The sequence below is a fragment of the Lagopus muta genome, chromosome 28 (assembly GCF_023343835.1).
Source record: "Lagopus muta isolate bLagMut1 chromosome 28, bLagMut1 primary, whole genome shotgun sequence".
Classification (NCBI taxonomy): Eukaryota; Metazoa; Chordata; class Aves; order Galliformes; family Phasianidae; genus Lagopus; species Lagopus muta.
Genome location: NC_064460.1, coordinates 421371 through 441366, shown reverse-complemented (window position 1 = coordinate 441366; position 19996 = coordinate 421371). Strand labels below are relative to the sequence as shown.

Sequence of the window (19996 nt, the reverse complement as noted above, 5' to 3'; positions counted from 1 at the left end):
CATCCGCCGCGGCATTCTTGGTGCAATGGGGGAAGTGGGATTTTTTGGCTTGGAGAAGAGAAGGGTCTGGGCAGAGCTCGTGGTGGCCTTCCGGGACTTGAAGGAAACGCATAAAGTGGAGGAGGAACGACAGCTTTCGTGGGTGGATAGTGATAGTACATGGGGGAATGCTTTCAAATTGAGCCGGGGCGATTTAGGTTAGATACCAGGAGGAAGTTTTGCATTCAGAGGGTGGAGAGGGTCGTGAAAAGGTCACCCACGGAGGACATGGATGCCCAATCCTTTGGGGTATTCGAGAGTGGGCTGGACATGGCTCAGGGCTGCCCGATGTGTTGAATGGCATTCCTGCACATAGCGAGGGGTTGAAACTAGTTGTTCATTGTTGTCCTTTTCAACCCAGGCTATTGTATTTATTTTGTAATTATTATATTGTAATTCCTTTGAAATCATTACTGTAACACATAACTTTAGAAATGCTCATGAATTTCCAAACTAACCTAGCCCCTCTTACAGAAGATCTGTGTCAGCAAGGTGTCTTGATAGCAAGCTGAGAGGGATCTCTGTACAGCTGTGACCTTGAGAGACATCCCTGCTTGTGGGGAGATCCTGTCGTTCAGCCCATTGCTGTGCAGAAGAGCTCGAGGGACGCTTGCGCTGTACCCTGTTTAGGGGTAAGATGAGTGACTCATTGCCATGCTTTGTCTTCAGGCATACAGTCCAAATACCCTCAGCTGTTGAACCAGGTGTCAGTGCTTTCAGCCACCCAGTTTGAGTGAGCTTTGTGATTTGTAATCAGCTTTAGCCAGAGTGTTACCAGTGCTGTTGCTGATTGTCTTCCTGTGCAAGGCCTGCTGTACCATCCCCCAGGCAGAGCCCCACAGATGGGCTGTGGAGGGCTGGGCTGGGACAGGGACTGCTGCGTTCCCTCACAGCTCCCCTCCCACTTCTCTTGTCCCTGCAGGCTCCGGTTCAACTTCTGCCTTCCAGCAATGGTCATCTCACCTGCAGGAGAGTCGCAGATGGCCACAGCACATCCATCTCAGGTAGGGGCTGGGGGAAGCAGGCAGGAGAGGCCATGGGGTGAGGGATGTGAATGCGGGGGGAGAGGGAGGTGGCCTCAGCCAGCGTGTGTGTGCTGGGGCCAGAGAAGCGGCTGGGACAGGAGTTTGTGTCCTGTTTGAGCTGCTACCCTGGGCCTTGGCTGTTCCCAGCAAGGAGCCTCTTTACTTGCAGGAGCCCGTGAGCTTTGCGGAGGTGGCCGTGTATTTCAGCAGGGAGGAGTGGGCGCTGCTGGACCCTGCGCAGCGAGCGCTCTACCGGGACGTGATGCTGGAGACGTACCAGTGCGTGGCCTCGCTGGGTGAGGGCTTTGCTGCCTTTCCTCCTCGCTAGGGCACCTTTGGCTGTGCAGAAGGAGCCTCTGCAGGCCGGGCCTTGAATGATCACCATGCAGTTCCATATTGATAACTACAACAGCAGCAAAGGAAATGCTGAGAAGCATGAGTTTCAGAAGAGATTAGGATGCACAGCAGGCTCACAAACACCCCAGAGTCAGTGCTGGCAAGCAGGCATCAGCCAGGAGGGAGAGAACCAGCCCTTCCATTGGGGCTTTATATTGTGCCACCAGCTGCAGCTCACAGATGACTCCCTGCTTACTCCTTTACAGTGTAGGATTTTCCATTCACTTGCCGTAGACATTTTGATGCCTTGGTCACTGATATATTGTCAGAAAATCAACAAGCCATTCACAAGTGAATTTTAAAGAGAATATCCCTTCTTAATTTTCAGAGTTGTAAAAGCGTTCTTTGCTGCAAAGGGAGCTGAGGGCCCAGTGTCATTCAGGCCCCAAGTGTGTTTTCTCCCTGGGGAGGGACACAGAGTAGAGCTGTTGAACAGGCACTGTGCCAGAATGATGGAAATGTTCTCATCTCCCCTGTTTCTCTGCTTGAAGCTCCACTTCCAGCCCCCAGACCAGTGCTGATCTCCCTGCTTGAAGGCGGGGAAGAGCCCTGGATCCCAGATGTGCGTAGCCCTGAGGCCGTGCCAGGAGACCTCAGCCCAGGTGAGGTGGTGGAGGGAAGGAGGAGTTTGGGGCTGGAAGAGCCATCTCTGTGTGTGTTTTATTTTGGTCACTGTGTGCTATTTCTGGATTTCCTCTTTCATCCAGCAGGAACTGGGGTTACAGATCTACTGGAGGATCTGCAGGAAAGTGGTGTGGCCAGAAGGCGATGGGGTGGTGTCTGTGTGGAAGAAATCAGAAGGGATGTCCAAGGAGGCGTGGAGCAAGGTCAGGCAGAGCACATCACCACGATGCCACTGGGAAAGTGTCTGCAAGAGAAAGGAAGGAGCCCACTGGACTCGAACATAGGTCAAAAGGAGCGTGAAGAACCCAGGAGCAAGGATGTGTGCCAGAAGGAAAAGCAGAATCCATGCACAGAGTGTGGAAACAGCTTTGAAAAAGATTCCAGCATCGTTAACCACCAGTGCATACGCTCAGCAATGAGTGCATACAAGTGCACTGAATGTGGGAAGAGCTTCAAATGGAGATCCAAACTCACCTACCACCAACGCATCCACACAGGAGAGAGACCCTACAAGTGCTGTGAGTGTGGGAAGAGCTTCAAAAGCAGTTCTTATATGAAGTACCACCAACGTATGCATTCAGAGGAGAGACCCTACAAGTGCTTTGAGTGTGGGAAGAGCTTCAAAAGCAGTTCTTATATGAAGAGCCACCAGCGTATTCACTCAGAGGAGAGACCCTACAAGTGCTTTGAGTGTGGGAAGAGCTTCAAAAGCAGTTCTGATTTGAAGAGCCACAAACGCTTCCACTCAGAGGAGAGACCCTACAGGTGCTCTGACTGTGGGAAGAGCTTCAAATGGAGATCCCAACTCACCTACCACCAACTCACACACACAGGAGAGAGACCCTGCAAGTGCTGTGAGTGTGGGAAGAGCTTCATTTGCAATTCCAAATTGAAGCTTCACCAGCGTATGCACTCAGAGGAGAGACCTTACAAGTGCTCAGAGTGTGGGAAGAGCTTCTCAAGGAGTTATGATTTGAAGTGCCACCAGCGCATCCACACAGGGGAGAGACCCTACAAGTGCTCTGAGTGTGGGAAGAGCTTCAAGAGCAGTTCTGCACTGAAGCAGCACCAGCGCATCCACACAGGGGAGAGACCCTTCAAATGTCTGGAGTGTGAAAAGAGCTTTAAACACAGATCTGATCTCATCACCCACAAGCACATCCACAGCACACATGGGCTGTAGAAGCATATCAAAACTTTGGGAACCTTCAAAAGTAGTTCCAGCCTCATTACCTACCAGCAGAGCCACACAAGATACAGAGCCTGCAGAGCTCCAAACATGGGAACAGCTTCAGCCAGAGTCTCAGCCTGGTCACTGGGCTTTGTGCAGAGGGCAGAGTTCCTCACTGGCCCTACAAGTGTTTCTGGTGCATGACTGGCACCCTCTGCAGATGGGACTTAACCCAGGAGCTTCAGATGGCCTTTCCTTGCTACCCAGAGCAGTTCTCTCACCATGCCCGGTTTCTTCTGCTCTTCCTGCCAGCAGCTTTTTGATGCCATTTCCTAAGGAGAAGTGGCTGTGCAGGGATGTTCTGTGTGTCTGTGTGCATGTGTTGCTCTCAGTAATTTGTGAGTGCACTGATGAACCTGAGAGAAGGGTCAGGACAGCAGTAACGTGGCTGTTGGAGGTTTTCTGAGAATCATCTGTAGTGGAAGGCGTAGAGGGTGAATAAAGAAGCTCAGTTGTTCTGAATCTTTCTTCAGTGTAGTCTTGTTTGTTGTTCTTACAATGAATGTCAGCATGTGGAATGAGGAGAGGGAAAGGTGCAAGCAGGATTTGGTTTGGGTGCCTCCTCCAGACCAGTGCTTGCTTCTGTAGAAGACGTTTTGTTCATACAATCCTATCATCCTTCCTAACCGTGCTGCGCAGTGGTTCTACTGCTTGAGGAAGACTGTTAAGCAAAACAGACCTGGCTGGCCTGAAAGGGTCAAACAGGGAACACGCGGCCCCTCCTGAAAGGGAAGGACTGCCATGTGAAACTAGCAAGCATAAGCTACAGCTTCTTCGTTCCATGACCAAGAGCAGAACATGTTCTGTGAAGAGAACGCCTTTTGATCACTGTACTGATCATAATACAAAAGAGTTAATTAAGCAATGATGTATTGCTGTCAGCCACATGACTGTTATCTGATTTAAGTATTGTATACTCCTGTAGCTAAAAGATATAAAAACCCTGTAACAACAATAAACTTTGCATTTGCGCCACCAGAGCCTTAAGCCCGTCTGTCCCAGGCGTCTTGAGCTGGTCTCCGTCATTTGGTGCCGAAACCCGGGAATCTCGGACTCCATATGACAAAGGCGTCGCTTCCTCCCACGAGCCGCGGTTGGTAAGTTGAAATAGGGAGGTAAGGACTAGGGAATTGGACAGATTGTTAAATAAAATGGGACAAGCTGCAAGTACAGAATGAGGCATTTTTTCTGCAATGCTGAAATCATTATTAGTTGCCCGAGGAGTAAAAGTGACTCGGGGTCAGATTAGTCGTTTTTTAGATTTTATAGAGGAAGTATGCCCCTGGTTTCCCAGGGATGGAACTATTAATATTGAAACTTGGAATAAAGTAGGTGAAAGACTCCAGGGCTATTATGCTGTGCATGGTCCTGAGAAGGTACCTATTGATACCTTTACGCTTTGGACTCTAATAAAAGAATGTCTCAGAGGAGACACGGGAGATGAGAAGTGGCAGCGGACCACTCGCTCAACAGAAAAGTTATATCCTGCCTTGTCGCGATCAAAATCTCTTGATCATATCCCTTCGTCTATGCCATCGGCACCCCCACTGTCCCCTCCCCAATATGAGCAACCTTTGATTTGTAAATTAGCAAACGACTTGCCGCCTTGTAAACCTCCTGGCACTAACATAACAAAGGATATTTTACCCCCTGATGATTGGGGAGAGTTAGAAAAAGAGGCTGCTGAATATCACCATAAGGACTTTGCGGCTGTATTCCCAGCGTTACAGGTTGCTAATGCCGCTGTGCAGACACAACAGATAGTTGATCAGGCTCGATCAGATCCCCTTGCTGTTTTGCGTGCCTTTCGAGCAGGGCGAATGCCTCCCCCGCCTGGAGTAGACGCTCTGCTTATGCAACAATCCCCTATGCAATTAGCGCTCAAAGAAGCAAGGAAAGCTGGGGAAACAATTGATGAATTTTCTGGGCAACTTTTCCCGTCTCAAGTTTTCCCTGTCATACAGCGTCAACTTGCAAACGGTGGCATTCTGAATGATTATGAGCCTATTCCTTTTAAACAACTGAAAGAGCTTAAAGCTGCTAATATTCTCCCCCCTTCTGACTGGAAAAGCTTGGCAAAGGCTGTGTTAAGTGGAGGTGAATATTTGCTTTGGACTTCCGAATATGCGGAACGGTTCTTCTTGTGCCCCTTTATTACCAGTTCCTCATTTTGGAGTGAACCCCAGAGGATTAATGCCTAATGATTTATGGCAGATGGATATCACACATGTACCTTCTTTTGGAAAATCTTCTTATGTCCATGTAACAATTGACACTTTCTCTCACTTTGCAGTAGCCTCAGCCTTGTCTGGTGAAAACTCTCTCATGTATGCAACCATCTTTTGCATTGTTTTAGCGTTATGGGAACACCGAAATCATTAAAAACCGATAACAGGCCAGCTTATGTAAGTAGCGGTTTTGCAACCTTTTGTTGACATTTTAAAATTTACCATAAAACTGGAATTCCATATAATCCAGAAGGCCAAGGCATAGTAGAAAAATTTAATCATTTATTGAAAACTCAACTAAAGAAAATAAAAAGGGGGACATGAGGAATTAAAGATACTCCGTCCTCTATGTTATCACATGCATTGTTTGTTTTAAATTTTTTGACATTGGATGATGACAGAAAATTGGCTGTGGATAGACATTGGAGTAATAAAAAGAGATAAACCAATAGCATATTGGAGAAATCCAATAGACGGTAAAATTTATGGTCCTGATCCTGTACTAATTTGGGGCAGAGGATATGTTTGTTTTTTCCCTACAGACGAAACCTCACCACGGTGGATACCGGAGAGATACGTCCATCATGCCCAAAACCAAAATGGGAAAACTGCGAAGAAAGATGCAGAGACTGATTCTAACCTAGACGAATCCATTGTGTGAACAAATTATAATGCAGCAAGATTGGGATACCAATGTTTCAACAGGAATTCATTGGGCTCTGAATTTTCTCTATATAGATTTAGCTAAAGGGACAAGAGGTTCTGGAACACCTCCCTTAAATTTTCCTTTATGTCAAAGCACAATCACTCCAAAAACAGAATTTGCACCTTTATGGAGAGCATGTCGAGCTAACGAAACAGTGTGCATTGATTCCACTATCTGTGATTGGAATATGATAGGAAATCAAGGGCGACCAATTAATTTGGTCCATTAATCAATTAATCCAATTAATTGGTCCAATTAATTCATTGATTTGGATTCAAATAAATAATAAATGGGCAATGACTGCAGAGAGTTATACAACTGAGTTTTATATGCGAGTTTGTGTTCCAGAACCTTATGCCTTTTTAAGCGGACCACTAAATATTGTGAATAGCATAGTGAGTTGTACCGATTGTGTAATCTCTAATTGTCTTAATAGTAGCAGTAGTTCCTTCTTGTTAGTAAAGCAACCCGATTACGTCTATCTTCCTGTAAATTTGACACATTATTGGTATGCTGACAAGGGAATGGAAATCCTCCAAGAAACTTCTTTGCAATTGATAGAGAGATCTAAGCGAATGGTCGGATTAATAATAGCTGGAATAGCTGCGCTCATTGCTGCCATAGCAGTAACTACAGTAGCTTCTATTTCTTTAACAACTAGTATTCAGACAGCAGCTTATGTTAATGAATTATCAATTAATGTATCTAAAGCGTTACAAAATCAAGCTACTTGGGATGAAAAGATTGAACTGCGTCTCAATTCCTCAAAGGTTACAGTAGACATCCTGGGAAGACAGTTACAAATTATAGCTACTCGTGAATCTCTCTTGTGTCATGCAGAATACCGAGCTATCTGTGTGACTCCTGTTGAATACAATAATACCAAATTCTCTTGGAACAAAATACAAGATCATCTTTAAGGCATATGGAATAATGCGAACACATCATTAGATCTTAGGGAATTGAGACAGCACATTCACGATATGATACAATCGCACCATATAGATCTTTCAGTAGCAACTCAAACTACTACATTTATAAGCGCTCTAAAATCTGCATTTCCGTCCTTCAAATCATTTAGAAATGGAATTTATGGGCTGATAGTCATTGCCATAATGATAATAATAGGAACTCTTGCTTGTCCATGCTTGATGAAAATGATAACAAATAGACTCCAAAATTTGCGTATAAATCTTAAAAAATCGGACATGGAAAACACAAAAAACAAACCACCACCACCCCTGGTCTAATAAAATAGAAAAGGGTGGAATGAGGAAGACTGTTAAGCAAAACAGACCTGGCTGGCCTGAAAGGGTCAAACAGGGAACACGCGGCCCCTCCTGAAAGGGAAGGACTGCCATGTGAAACTAGCAAGCATAAGCTACAGCTTCTTCGTTCCGTGACCAAGAGCAGAACATGTTCTGTGAAGAGAACGACTTTTGATCACTGTACTGATCATAACACAAAAGAGTTAATTAAGCAATGATGTATTGCTGTCAGCCACATGACTGTTATCTGATTTAAGTATTGTATACTCCTGTAGCTAAAAGATATAAAAACCCTGTAACAACAATAAACTTTGCTTTTGCGCCACCAGAGCCTTAAGCCCGTATGTCCCAGGCGTCTTGAGCTGGTCTCCGTCCACTGCTCAGAGCAGCAGTGTGACACTGAGCCTTGTCTCCAATAAAAGTACAAAAAGCTGAGCTTGTTCTCCAAGTTTCTGGAGGTGGTGGGAGCAGAAGGCAGTGCAAACCCACACGGTGTTCCAGCAGCTCATCCCCACAGCACAGAGATACCAGAGTGCTCTCCAGTGCATGCTTGCCTTGCAATTGATCCCTTTTGAGATTAAAGGTTTTTATTTTCAACTTGAGAAGGTGTGTGCAAGACCTCCTGCAGGAGAGCTTTCTCATTTGCTGTGCTCAGCTAAAGCTGCTGTGCTAGGGATGCAGTCGGCAGGAAGTGGAGGTTGATTTTGGTGAGCCGGTGAAGCTGTTTTTCCCATTATTTTTTTTCCTGAAAGAATCATTTTAATGGTGAATTTCCCCCCATGGTTTGTCACACGTCATGTTTAATTGCATTAAGAGTTAGAAAACTCATGTGCCTCTGAACTCCCCTGCTTTCCCTTTGCTCTGGGGAAAGTCCTTCTGTTGCAGACATGAGTCTCTGCAGAGTTGTGACTGCAGCGCCCTGACTGCAGTAACAGGATTATTTCAGATGTTACATTGGTTTGTATTGCTTGTGGTTGTGGAATTCTGGGGAGGGAGGAGGGGGCCTTCCATTCTCAGGTTGGATGTTCACTTGGGAAGCTTTGTCTTGGTGAATTCTACCAGTACTTGCATCCACCCCGCAGAGAGCAATGTCATAGACACCTCTGCACTCATGGAATCAACACAGCCACAGACGCAGCTCCCAAGGGAACAACCAGCCCCCCAGGTGCCCATGTGCAAGGCTGTTATGCGTTATTGGTTTTTCACGTTGGCATCCAAAGCTGGAGGCCCTGTGTGCTGCAGCATCATCAGTATGAGTGAGACGTGGTGGGAACGGTCCTGTGACGGGTGTGCTGTGTGTGATGGATGCCCACACAGCAGAGCAGGTGTGAAGTATTGTTTCAGCCTATTGAGAACAGGGAGGCTATCATGGTTTCCACCAGGCAGCGACTTTATTCCAAGAAGATTGTGGCAACCCAGATGGAGGGGCTGCTCAGAAATGTGTCTGTTCAAGTCTCTGGCTTCAGGGACTGCTTGAGCCTGCTGCTACCTGGGGAAGATGGCAGGGATTACACCTGTGTGACATGTGAGCAAGTGGATGAGTTACTCCAGCTGGTGATTGAGCTCAAGGAAGAGGTACAGAAACCTAGGACCATCAGGGAATGTGAGCAGGAGATAGACTGTTGGGGTGACTGGCTGGCATGTCAGAGGAAGGGGTGCCAGGAAGACACCCTCACAAAAGCCCAGCCCCATCAGAGTAGGACAGACCTGACTGATGAGGAGGGTTGGACGAGAGTCCCTACTCAACGTCATGGGAACCCGCCATGCCTGCCTGCCCCGCTTCCCCAGATCCCCCTTAGCAACAGGTTTCACATGCTGGAAATGGAAGGTGAGGTGAGCAATGAGGTGATGGAGGATCTGCCGAGGAGGGAGCCTAAGGCAAGGAGGGAGTCTAAGGCGAGGCGGCCATCCCCATGCCTCCAGACTGCCTCTGTCAGGAAAGAAAGAAGGGTGGTCGTGGTGGGTGACTCCCTTCTCAGAGGAACAGAGGGTCCCATATGCAGACCAGACCTGAGCCACCGAGAAGTGTGCTGCCTTCCTGGGGCCCGGGTCAGGGACATAAGCAGGAAAATACCAAAGCTGGTGAGGCCCACTGATTACTTTCCATTGCTCATAGTTCAGGTGGGCAGTGAAGAAATTACTCAGACAAGCCTACGGGCAATGAAAAGGGATTTCAAGGGTTTAGGGCGCTTAGTTCAAGGTGCAGGAGTACAAGTACTCCTTTTGTTCTGTACTATCAGGGGCAGTGTGAGACTCAGAGCTTGCACGGAAGGTGCAAGCAATGAATAACTGGCTCAGAGGCTGGTGCCGAGCCAGAAACTGGGTTCTTCGACCATGGGGTAGTTTACTCGGCCCCTAGCTTGCTGTCCAACTATGGAACCCACCTATCTCAAAGGGGACAATGAATCTTAGCTCAGGAGCTAGTGGGGCTCATCGATAGAGCTTTAAACTAATTATGACGGGGGAAGGGGGACAGCACAGGCCTCACAAGAAAAGAGCCTAGGGGAACGATTTTAGAGCTGGGAGTGAGGCAAATGACTCGGCTCAAGTGCATGTGTACCAATGCACGCAGCACGAGCAACAAGCAGGAGGATCTGGAAGCGATTGTGCACCAGGCTATCTATGATCTAGCTGCTGTTACTGAAACATGGTGGGACTGCTCCCATGACTGGAGTGTTGAGATCGATGGCTATAAGCTCTTCAGACAAGGATAGAACAAGGTAGACAAGGAAGGAAGGGTGGTGGTGTGGCCCTTTATATTAAAGACTGTTTTGATGTTGAAGAGCTTGAGATTGCAAATGATAAAGTGGAGTGTCTATGGGTGAGGGTCAGGGGGAAGGCCTGTAGGGGAGACATCGTAGTTGGGGTCTGTTATAGACCACCAAATCAGGATGAGGAGATGGACGAAGCATTCTATGAGCAGCTTGCGGAAGTCGTGCGATCGCCAGCACTCGTTCTTGTGGGGGATTTCAACTTCCCTGATATATGTTGGAAATATAACATGGCTCAAAGGAAGCAGTCCAAGAGGTTTCTGGAGTGTGTGGAAGATAGCTTCCTTACACAGCTGGTACGAGAGCCTACCAGGGGTGGTGCCCTGTTTGACCTGCTCTTTGCTAACAGAGAAGGACTGGTAGGTGATGTGAAGGTTGGAGACTGTCTAGGGCCGAGCGACCATGAAATTGTAGGGTTCTCTGTTCTTGGAGATGTCAGAAGGGTGACTACCAAAACTGCTATCTTGAACTTCCAGAGGGCAGACTTTGACCTGCTCAGGACGCTTGTAGCATGGGTTCCTTGGGAGTCGCTCCTTAAGGGTAAAGGGGTCCAGGAAGCCTGGATGCTCCTCAAGGTGAAAATCTTAAAGGCGCAAAAACAGGCTGTCCCTGAATACCATAAGGCGAGCCGTTGGGGGAGAAGACTGGTGTGGATGAGCCGGAAATTACTGTCAAGGCTCAGGAAAAAAAAGAGAGCCGATGTCATTCTGGAAGAAGGGACAAGCTACTAGGGGAGATTACAAGGAAGTTGCTAAGGTATGCAGGGAGGAAGTCCGGAAGGCAAAAGCCCATCTTGAACTTAGATTGGCCACTGCAGTAAAAGAGGATAAGAAATCCTTTTACAAATATATCAATGGCAAGAGAAAAACCAAGGATAATCTCTGTCCTTTAATTGATGCGGCAGGGAATGTGACCCCAGATGACAAGGAGAAGGCTGAGGTCCTCAACGCCTTCTTTACATCTGCCTTTAATAGTCAGACCAGTTATCTTCAGGGCACTTTGTGCCCTGATCTGGATATCTGGGCTGACACGCAGAATGTCTCCCCGGAGATTGAGGTGGAGGCCGTTAGGGAGCTCCTCCTCCATCTGGACAGTCACAAGTTCATGGGACCGGATGGGCTTCATCCTAGGGAATGTTGGGAGGGAGTTGGCGGGGGTGATTGCTAAGCCGCTCTCGGCTATCTACCAGCGCTCCTGGTTGACTGGAGAGGTTCCAGAGGATTGGAGGCTTGCTGATGTGACTCCCATCTACAAGAAGGGCCATAAGGAGGATCTGGGAAACTACAGCCCTGTCAGCCTTACATCAGTACCAGGGAAGGTCATGGAACAAATCCTCCTGGGAGAGATCACACGGCTCGTGCGTGACGTCCACGGGATCAGGCCCAGCCAGCATGGGTTCATGAAAGGCAGGTCATGTTTGACCAACCTCATCTCTTTCTACCACTGAGTCACCAGACTGGTAGATGAGGGAAAGGCTGTTGATGTAGTCTACCTAGGCTTCAGCAAAGCCTTTGACATGGTCTCTCACAGTATCCTTCTGTGGAAACTGGCTGCCCGTGGCTTGGACAGTTTTACCCTCCGTTGGATAAGGAAATGGCTGGAAGGCCGTGCTCAACGGGTGGAGGTCAATGGAGTGAAGTCTAGCTGGAGACCTGTTTCAAGTGGTGTCCCCCGGGGGTCGGTGCTGGGGCCCATCCTGTTTAATATCTTCATTGACAACTTAGATGAAGGGATTGAGTGCACCCTGAATAAGTTTGCAGATGACACCAAGCTGGGAGGTGGTGTCGATCTGCCTGAAGGCAGGGAGGCCCTGCAGAAGGATCTAGATAAGCTGGATCGCTGGGCTGAGGTGAATGGGATGAGGTTTAACAAGGCCAAGTGTCGGGTCCTGCACTTTGGCCACAATAACCCCATGCAGACTTGGGGATGAGTGGAAAGTGCTGAAAGAAAGTGGAAATCTGTGAAGAGGAAAGGTAGCTGGGGGTGTTGGTTGATGCTCGGCTGAACGTGAGCTGGCAGTGTGCCCAGGTGGCCAAGAGGGCCAACACCATCCTGGCCTGCATTAGAAATGGTGCGGCCAGCAGGAGCAGGGAGGTGATCATCCCCCTCTGCTCAGCTCTGCTGAGGCTGCACCTCGAGTGCTGTGTTCAGTTTTGGGCCCCTCACTACAAGAAAGACATTGAGGCCCTGGAACGTGTCCAGAGAAGGGCAACGAAACTGGTGAGGGGTCTGGAGCTTATGGTCTTATGAGGAGCGGTTGAGGGAGCTGGGATTGTTCAGTCTGGAGAAGAGGAGGCTCAGGGAAGACCTCATTGCACTTTACAACTTACTGAAGGGAGGTTGTGGTGTAAAAGGGTCTGGCCTCTTCTCCCAGGCAAATAGTAGGACCCGAGGAAACGGCAAGAAGTTGTACCAGAGGAGGTTTAGGCTGGACATTAGGAGAAACTTTTTCTCTCAGAGGGTGGTCAAGCAGTGGAATGGCTGCCCAGGGAGGTGGTGGAGTCACCGTCCCTGGCAGTGTACAAGAGGCACCTGGATGAGGAGCTACGAGATCTGGTTTAGTAGTTTGTGGTACTAATAGGAATGGGAGGGTGGTTGGACTAGATGATCTTGCAGGTCGTTTCCAACCTTGTGATTCTGTGATTCTGTGATTCTGTGATGGCTCTGGGATCTCCAGGTTGGAGATGGAGGGCAGGTGAGATGGGATGGGGTTGCTGATGATACTGGTACTGGTGGGCTGCATGGAATGGAGCTTGTAGTTAGTAATGGCATGGTTGAAAGCCTCTGGGTATGAATGAAGGGACAAAGAACTGAAGTGGACGTCACTGTGGGAGTCTACTATAAGCCACTCAGCCTGGATGATGATACTAATTAATTATTGTTAATTCTTTTATGGAGTATCTCAAGATCAGCCTCTCTTGTCCTAATGGCTCAACAGCATCCCAGAAATTTAGGGATTGTAGCACACGGCCAATGAGCTCTGTGGTTTTCATGTCTATCTGGTTGCATACAACAGTATCAGACAGTGGGCAAAATGCAGTGTGAGGGCGATCATTTTGCTTTTCAAATCTTCCTGCTGCTGATGTTATCTGCAGTGACAATGGCTCACATTCTTTGAGTGGGGAAATGTAAAACTGCAAATTGAGAAGGAATTCAGTGAGTGTTTGAAGTCCCTTACTACCCTCTGTCAAATGTGGCAGTAGGAAGAGCAAAAGGTTGACTGTTCCTAACTCAACTCAGTGCTTCAGCAACTGGGAAGAGAGAATAGCCAACAGCATTACAGTCACAGCAGGTGTGATTGTCAGGCTGCCATCTATTGATGCTGTGCTCATGATCTTTAACTAAAGCATGTAACACACCCATGGCAGTGGTGTTAAACAAAACAATTAAGGCATCGTGAATTCAACTTTTTCTTGAATGGGGTAAGCTGTTCAGAATTCCCCTCCAAGATGATTCTCTGTTTTCTTTAACAGCATCACATGGGATTGCAAATGGAAATGCTGCCATCAGAGTCTCTAAGCAAGTTACTGCTGTTGTCACGGAGTCTGGGTTCTTGAGCTCCGTGTGCCCGGATCTGATTTGCTCAGAGGGACACGAGATTTTTGTTTCATCTCTGCACAGAGATGAGACTGAATGGTTCGTGCACAAGGCTAAGGTGCCTTCTCTGTGTCACAGGATTTCTTTTGTGGACCAGGAATGCAGGATCACCTCACCTCCGAGTTACTGACAGCATTTACCCACGTGGTAATGGTTACCAACTCTTCATTTGCTCAGTTCTGCTCGTAGCAGAGGGAGGCGTCTGCCCTCAACATCCACGGTGCCACCAACCCCTGCAGTGTCCCTGTGTCATAGATTTGAGTCTCTCAGGCCAGAAAAGGATGAGGGTCAGGAAAATAGTCAGAACTGATGTCCCGAGAAGCACGTTGAGAATGCAGGGCAGGGGGCCAGACAGGGCACTGCATCAGTATCAGTGCCACGAAAGAAGGATGGAGAGTCTTAGTAATTGGGGGCTCCTGGCTGGGGAGCACTGAGGCTCCCATTTGCTGCCTGGCTGAAGGGGCAGGGTCTTATCAAGGCTTTGGGTATTCTGATCTTGTGCAGGTATTTGAGAAACGGGGTATGTGGGCTCCTGATGGACTCCAACTGAGCAAGCAGAGCTCACGTGTGCTGGGAAGCAAGCTCTCTGCATTGATTACCAGGGCTTTAAACTAGGTCCAAAGAGGCAAGGGAGGGGAATTCAGTGTGGCAGAGAAGGGCTGAGGGATGTTGTCACTGTTGGAGATTGCAGGGAAAAACCTCTGAACCTAAGTCCCATAGGATTGTACCGAGACTCCTCAGTAAAGGTCCTGTTGCCAATACTCCATCCAAAATCTTCATGCGTCCCTCTCGGGGTAACTGCACCTGCTGCTTCCCTAAAGTGCCTGTAGACCAGGGTGAGTAGCACGGGAAATAACAGGATGAGCTCTAGATCTGTGTATAGTTGCAGGGCCATGATCTCACTGCAATCACGGAGATGTGGTGCAACAGCTCACATGATTAGAATGCTGCCATGGAGGGCTCTGTCCTTTTCAGGAAAGACAGGCTGGGGAAGCGAGGTGGAGGAGTTGCACTTCATGTGAGAGAGCTACTAGAATGGATTGAGGTGCACCCGTGAGAGGGTGAAGGACGTGTGGAGTGCTTGTGGGTGAGAATTAAGAGCAGGGCTGGTATGGCCAACATTGCTGTGGGTTGTACTACAGTCACCAGATCAGGAGGATGAATTCCATGAGGCCTTCTACACGCAGCTGGAAGTAGCCTTGCAATCCCATGCACTGGTTGTCATGGGGGACGTGAATCATCCAGATATCTGCTGGGTAAGCAACATGGCCAGGCACACACAGTCCAAATGGATCCTGCAATGTGCTGAAGATAGTTTTGTCACACAGTTGTTGGAGAAGCCAACAAGGGGTGGGTGGGGTGATTTTGGACCTTGTTCTTTCCATCAGGAATGGGCTTGTTAGGGATGAGAAGTTTGGGGGCAGCTTGAGATGCAGCAATCATGAGATGGTGGTGTTCAAGATCTTGTGTGCAAGAAGTAAGGCAAAAAGTGGGATTGCTGCCCTGGACTTTCAGAGAGCCAGCTCCAACAATTTCTACTTGGACGTAACTCATGGGCTGGAGTGCTTGAAGGTAAGAGGGCCCTTGAGAGCTGGGCAACATTGAAGCAGCACTTCTTCCAAGCTCAGGATCGGTGCATCCCTAAGAGTAGGAAATTGGGGAATGGATGCGGGAGGCCTACGTGGATGAGCAAGGAGCTCATGGATAAGATCAAAGGGAAGAAGGAGGTTTAGGAGAAGTGGAAAAAAGGGCCTGTCCCCGTGGGAGGAGTACAGGTGCGATGTCAGAGCCTGCAGAGAAGCAATGGGGAAGGCTAAAGCTCACGCTGAGCTGAAGCTTGTGAAGGAGATCACAGAATCGTAGGGGTTGGAAGGGACCTCCAGAGATCATCGAGTGCAACCCCCCTGCCAAAGCAGTTCCCTACCCCAGGTCGCACAAGTAGGTGTCCAGGTGGTTCATGAACATCTCCAGAGAAGGAGACTCCACCACCTTCCTGGGCAGCCTGTTCCAGCGCTCCGTCACCTCACCTAAAGAAGTTCTTGTGCTCATTTGTGCAGAACTTGCTATGCTGCCGTTTCTGGCCGTATCCCCTTGTCCTGTCTGCACACACTGCTGAAAACAGTTTGGCCTAACCACTCTGCCCCCCACACCTCAGAGACTTATAGACCTGGATCAGGTCCCCTCTCAGTCTTCTTTTCTCCAGGCTGAACAGACCCAGTTCACTCAGCCTTTCTTCATAGGAGAGATGCTCCAGGCCCCTCACCATCTTTGTGGCCCTCCGCTGGACTCTTTCCAAGGAGTCCCTGTCTTGTACTGGGGAGCCCAGAACTGGACACAGTACTCCAGATGAGGCCTGAGCATCATCTCAAGGCAGAGCAGAGGGGGAGGATCACCTCCCTCGACCTGCTGGCCATGCTCTTTTTAATGTGCCCCAGGATGCCATTGGCCTTTTTGGCCACAAGGGCACACTGCTGGCTCATGGCCGACCTGTCGTAAACCAGGACACCCAGGTCCCTCTCTGCAGAGCTTTCCAGCAGCTCATCCCCCAGCCTGTACTGGTGCATGCAATTATTCCTTCCCAGATGCAAGACTCTACACTTGCTTCTGTTAAACCTCATCCGTTTTTTTTCTGCCCATCTCCCCAGCCTCTCCAGGTCTCACTGAATGGCAGCACAGCCTTCAGGTGTGTCAGCCAATCCTCCCAACTTTGTATCATCAGCAAACTTGCTGAGGGTGGCCACTATCCCCTCATTGAGGTCATTCATAAAGATGTTGAACAAGGACCCAGCACAGACCCCTGAGGAACACCACTGTTTACAGGCCTCCAACCAGACTGCACCGCCAACGACGACCCTCTGCGCTCTGCCAGTCAGCCAGTTCTCAACCCACCCCACTGTCCACTCATCTATCCCACACTTCCTCAGCTTTGTTATAAGGATGTCGTGGGAGACAATATCAAACACCTTGCTGAAATCAAAGTAGACTACATCCACTGCTCACCCCTCATCCACCCAGACGGTGACAACATCACCGAAGGCCACCAGGTTGGTACATAATATTAGGGGGAATCCGCAGATAAAAGGATGTTTCAGGGAGTAAAAGTGGAAAATCATTTTTATTCTCATTTCAAGGAAAACCTGATCAATATTTTTCAGAATAGTGATGTAAGATGAAAAAAAAAAAATAGTGAGAATGCTGTTTGGGGAAACCTAAAAGGAAAGAGGAGACACATGACCAATGCCACATGACAGCAATTACTGGATGCGGTTGAAAAGTAAATCACCCCAACTATTGGCTGAGCAGTCGTCTCTGTGGCTGGGGATCCCCAAGCCTCCCATCACCTTGCTTCCTCCCCAAGCATTTTCCCTTGGAGCTGTGAGTTTGTCCATCCTCCAGGGCTCTGCTGTACCTCTTGCGGAAGACCAGGCCCTGCTTCCTGGGATGGAGGAAGCAGAGCTTCTCAGTACTGCAATCATCATCCCCTTGCAGCTTCTCGGGGGTCAGGAAGCTTTCACAGAGCCTCACCTGAGGACATGGGCAAGCTCCTGCTCAACAAAATCAACCTCCACTTCCTGCCAACTGCATTCCTAGCACAGCAGCTTTAGCTGAGCACAGCAAATGTGAAGGATCTGCTGCAGCAGGTCTCACGCACACCTTCTCAAGTTGAAAATAAAAAACTTTAATCTCAAAAGGGATCACATGCAAGGCAAGCATGCACCCGAGAGCACTCTGATATCTCTGTGCTGTGGGGATGAGCTGCTTGTGCACCATGTGGGTTTGCACTGCCTTCTGCTCAATCCACTTCCAGAAACTTGGAGAACAAGCTCAGCTTTTTCTACTTTTATTGGAGACAAGGCTCAGTGTAACACTGCTGCTCTGAGCAGTAGAACCACTGCGCAGCACGGTTAGGAAGGATGATAGGATTGTATGAACAAAACGCCTTCTACAGAAGCAAGCACTGGTCTGGAGGAGGCACACAAACCAAATCCTGCTTGCACCTTTCCCTCTCCTCATTCCACATGCTGACATTCATTGTAAGAACAACAAACAAGACTACACTGAAGAAAGATTCAGAACAACTCAGCTTCTTTATTCATCCTCTACGCCTTCCACTACAGATGATTCTCAGAAAACCTCCAAGAGCCACGTTACTGCTCTCCTGACCCTTCTCTCAGGTTCATCAGTGCACTCACAAATTACTGAGAGCAACACATGCACACAGACACACAGAACATCCCTGCACAGCCACTTCTCCTTAGGAAACGGCATCAAAAAGCTGCTGGCAGGAAGAGCAGAAGAAACCGGGCATGGTGAGAGAACTGCTCTGGGTAGCAAGGAAAGGCCATCTGAAGCTCCTGGGTTAAGTCCCTTCTGCAGAGGGTGCCAGTCATGCACCAGGAACACTTGTAGGGCCAGTGAGGAACTCTGCCCTCTGCACAAAGCCCTTCTCACACGCGAGGCATTTCTAAGGCTTCCTGCCACGTGAACTCACTGGACTTTGCCCAAGTGCAGACACTCTGGTAGCTCAGCAGGTTTGAGGTGTGGCCAAAACTCTTCTTGCAGGCTGTGCATTTGTAGGGTTCCTCATGTGAATCCACAGATGTGTGTTGAGCTCCCAGCTCTGGACACACCTCTTCCTGCAGTCAAGGCACTCACTGGGACTCTCCACTGGTTGGTTCTCTGGGATCTACTGAGGGTTGAGCTCCAGATGAAGCTCTTCCCACACAGCCTACAGACAGGATTTCTTCCTTCCTGGTGACATATCAGCCCAGCTGAGGTTTCCTTTGGGTCCTCACCTGCTGCCCCACAGCACAGGAGTTTCTACGGGGGAGGTAAGAGGTGACTCTCCTTGCACACAGCCCTGGCAGAAACGTGCCACCTGGAAGAACTTTTTGACTGGCTGTGACACATCCCGCTCTGGATTCTCCTCTGTATGGCCACTCAACACAGCAACTGCAGCTGAAGGAGAGCAATGTGCATAATTCTCATGCAAAGAAGGAGAAAGAGGATTTAGATTGGCCGCAGAGCTCTTCCTCTGCTCAAGGGATTTGTAAGGTTCATCACTACACAAATCCATAGTTGGTCACCAGGCTGGGGCTCTGCCTGAAGCTCTTCCTACGTTCTGGGCTCTGCAGGCTCTGTATCTTGTGTGGCTGTGCTGATAGGTATCGAGGCTGAAACTGCTTTTGAAGGTTCTCCGTATCATGAGATGCTTCTACAGCCTGTGTGCGGTGTGGATGTGCTTGTGGGTGTTGAGATTAGATCTGCGTTTAAAGCTCTTCCCACAGTCAGGACACTTGAAGGGTCTCTCTCCTGTGTGGAAGTGCTGGTGTTGCTTCAATGCAGAACTGCTCTTGAAGCTCTTCCCACACTCAGGGCACTTGTAGGGTTTCTCCCCTGTGTGGGAGCGCTCGTGGCGCTTCAGTTCAGAACTGCTTTTGAAGCTCTTCCCACACTCATGACACTGAAATGGTTTCTCTCCTGTGTGGAAGCGCAGGTGGTAGATGAGATGGGAACGGCATTTTACAGCCCACCCACACTCACAGCACTTGTAGGGTCTCTCCTCTGAGTGGAAGCGTTTGTGGCTCTTCAAATTAGACCTGCTTTTGAAGCTCTTTCCACACTCACAGCACTCGTAGGATCTCTCTCCTGTGTGGACGCGTTGGTGGTAGGTGAGTTGGGATCTCCATTTGAAGCTCTTCCCACAGTCAGTGCACTTGTATGCACTCATTGCTGAGCGTATGCACTGGTGGTTAACGATGCTGGAATCTTTTTCAAAGCTGTTTCCACACTCTGTGCATGGATTCTGCTTTTCCTTCTGGCACACATCCTTGCTCCTGGGATCTTCACGCTCCTTTTGACCTATGTTCGAGTCCAGTGGGCTCCTTCCTTTCTCTTGCAGACACTTTCCCAGTGGCATCGTGGTGATGTGCTCAGCCTGACCTTGCTCCACGCCTCCTTGGACATCCCTTCTGATTTCTTCCACACAGACACCACCCCACCGCCTTTTGGCCACACCACTTTCCTGCAGATCCTCCAGTAGATCTGTAACCCCAGTTCCTGCTGGATGAAAGAGGAAATCCAGAAATAGCACACAGTGACCAAAATGAA

General features: G+C 48.9%; 2 protein-coding genes across 62 annotated transcripts in view; one reads left to right on the top strand and one right to left on the bottom strand.

Annotated features, from left to right (window-relative positions):
- Nucleotides 1-19996, top strand: part of LOC125685583 (zinc finger protein 664-like) — a 233337-nt gene that overhangs the window by 162667 nt on the left and 50674 nt on the right. For 14 of the 36 annotated variants that reach the window (XM_048928761.1, XM_048928756.1, XM_048928752.1 and 11 more), the window contains 2 exons: nt 1234-1360; nt 1952-2062. The exons of 2 other annotated variants lie outside the window; for them this stretch is intronic. In XM_048928761.1, coding sequence (XP_048784718.1) covers nt 1234-1360; nt 1952-2062 — 238 coding nt within the window. Of the gene's footprint in view, nt 1-513; nt 672-961; nt 1044-1233; nt 1361-1951; nt 2063-2167; nt 2288-19996 lie in introns of all 36 variants that reach the window. 20 more of the 36 variants (XM_048928726.1, XM_048928764.1, XM_048928765.1 and 17 more) reach the window with 7 other exon arrangements.
- LOC125685589 (zinc finger protein 501-like) overlaps nt 1-19996 on the bottom strand; it is a 206178-nt gene that overhangs the window by 143012 nt on the left and 43170 nt on the right. For 2 of the 26 annotated variants that reach the window (XM_048928833.1, XM_048928832.1), the window contains exon 4: nt 18709-19948. The exons of 21 other annotated variants lie outside the window; for them this stretch is intronic. In XM_048928833.1, coding sequence (XP_048784790.1) covers nt 19101-19948 — 848 coding nt within the window. In that variant the 3' untranslated portion in view covers nt 18709-19100. Of the gene's footprint in view, nt 1-18708; nt 19949-19996 lie in introns of those variants that run through there. 3 more of the 26 variants (XM_048928838.1, XM_048928837.1, XM_048928835.1) reach the window with 2 other exon arrangements.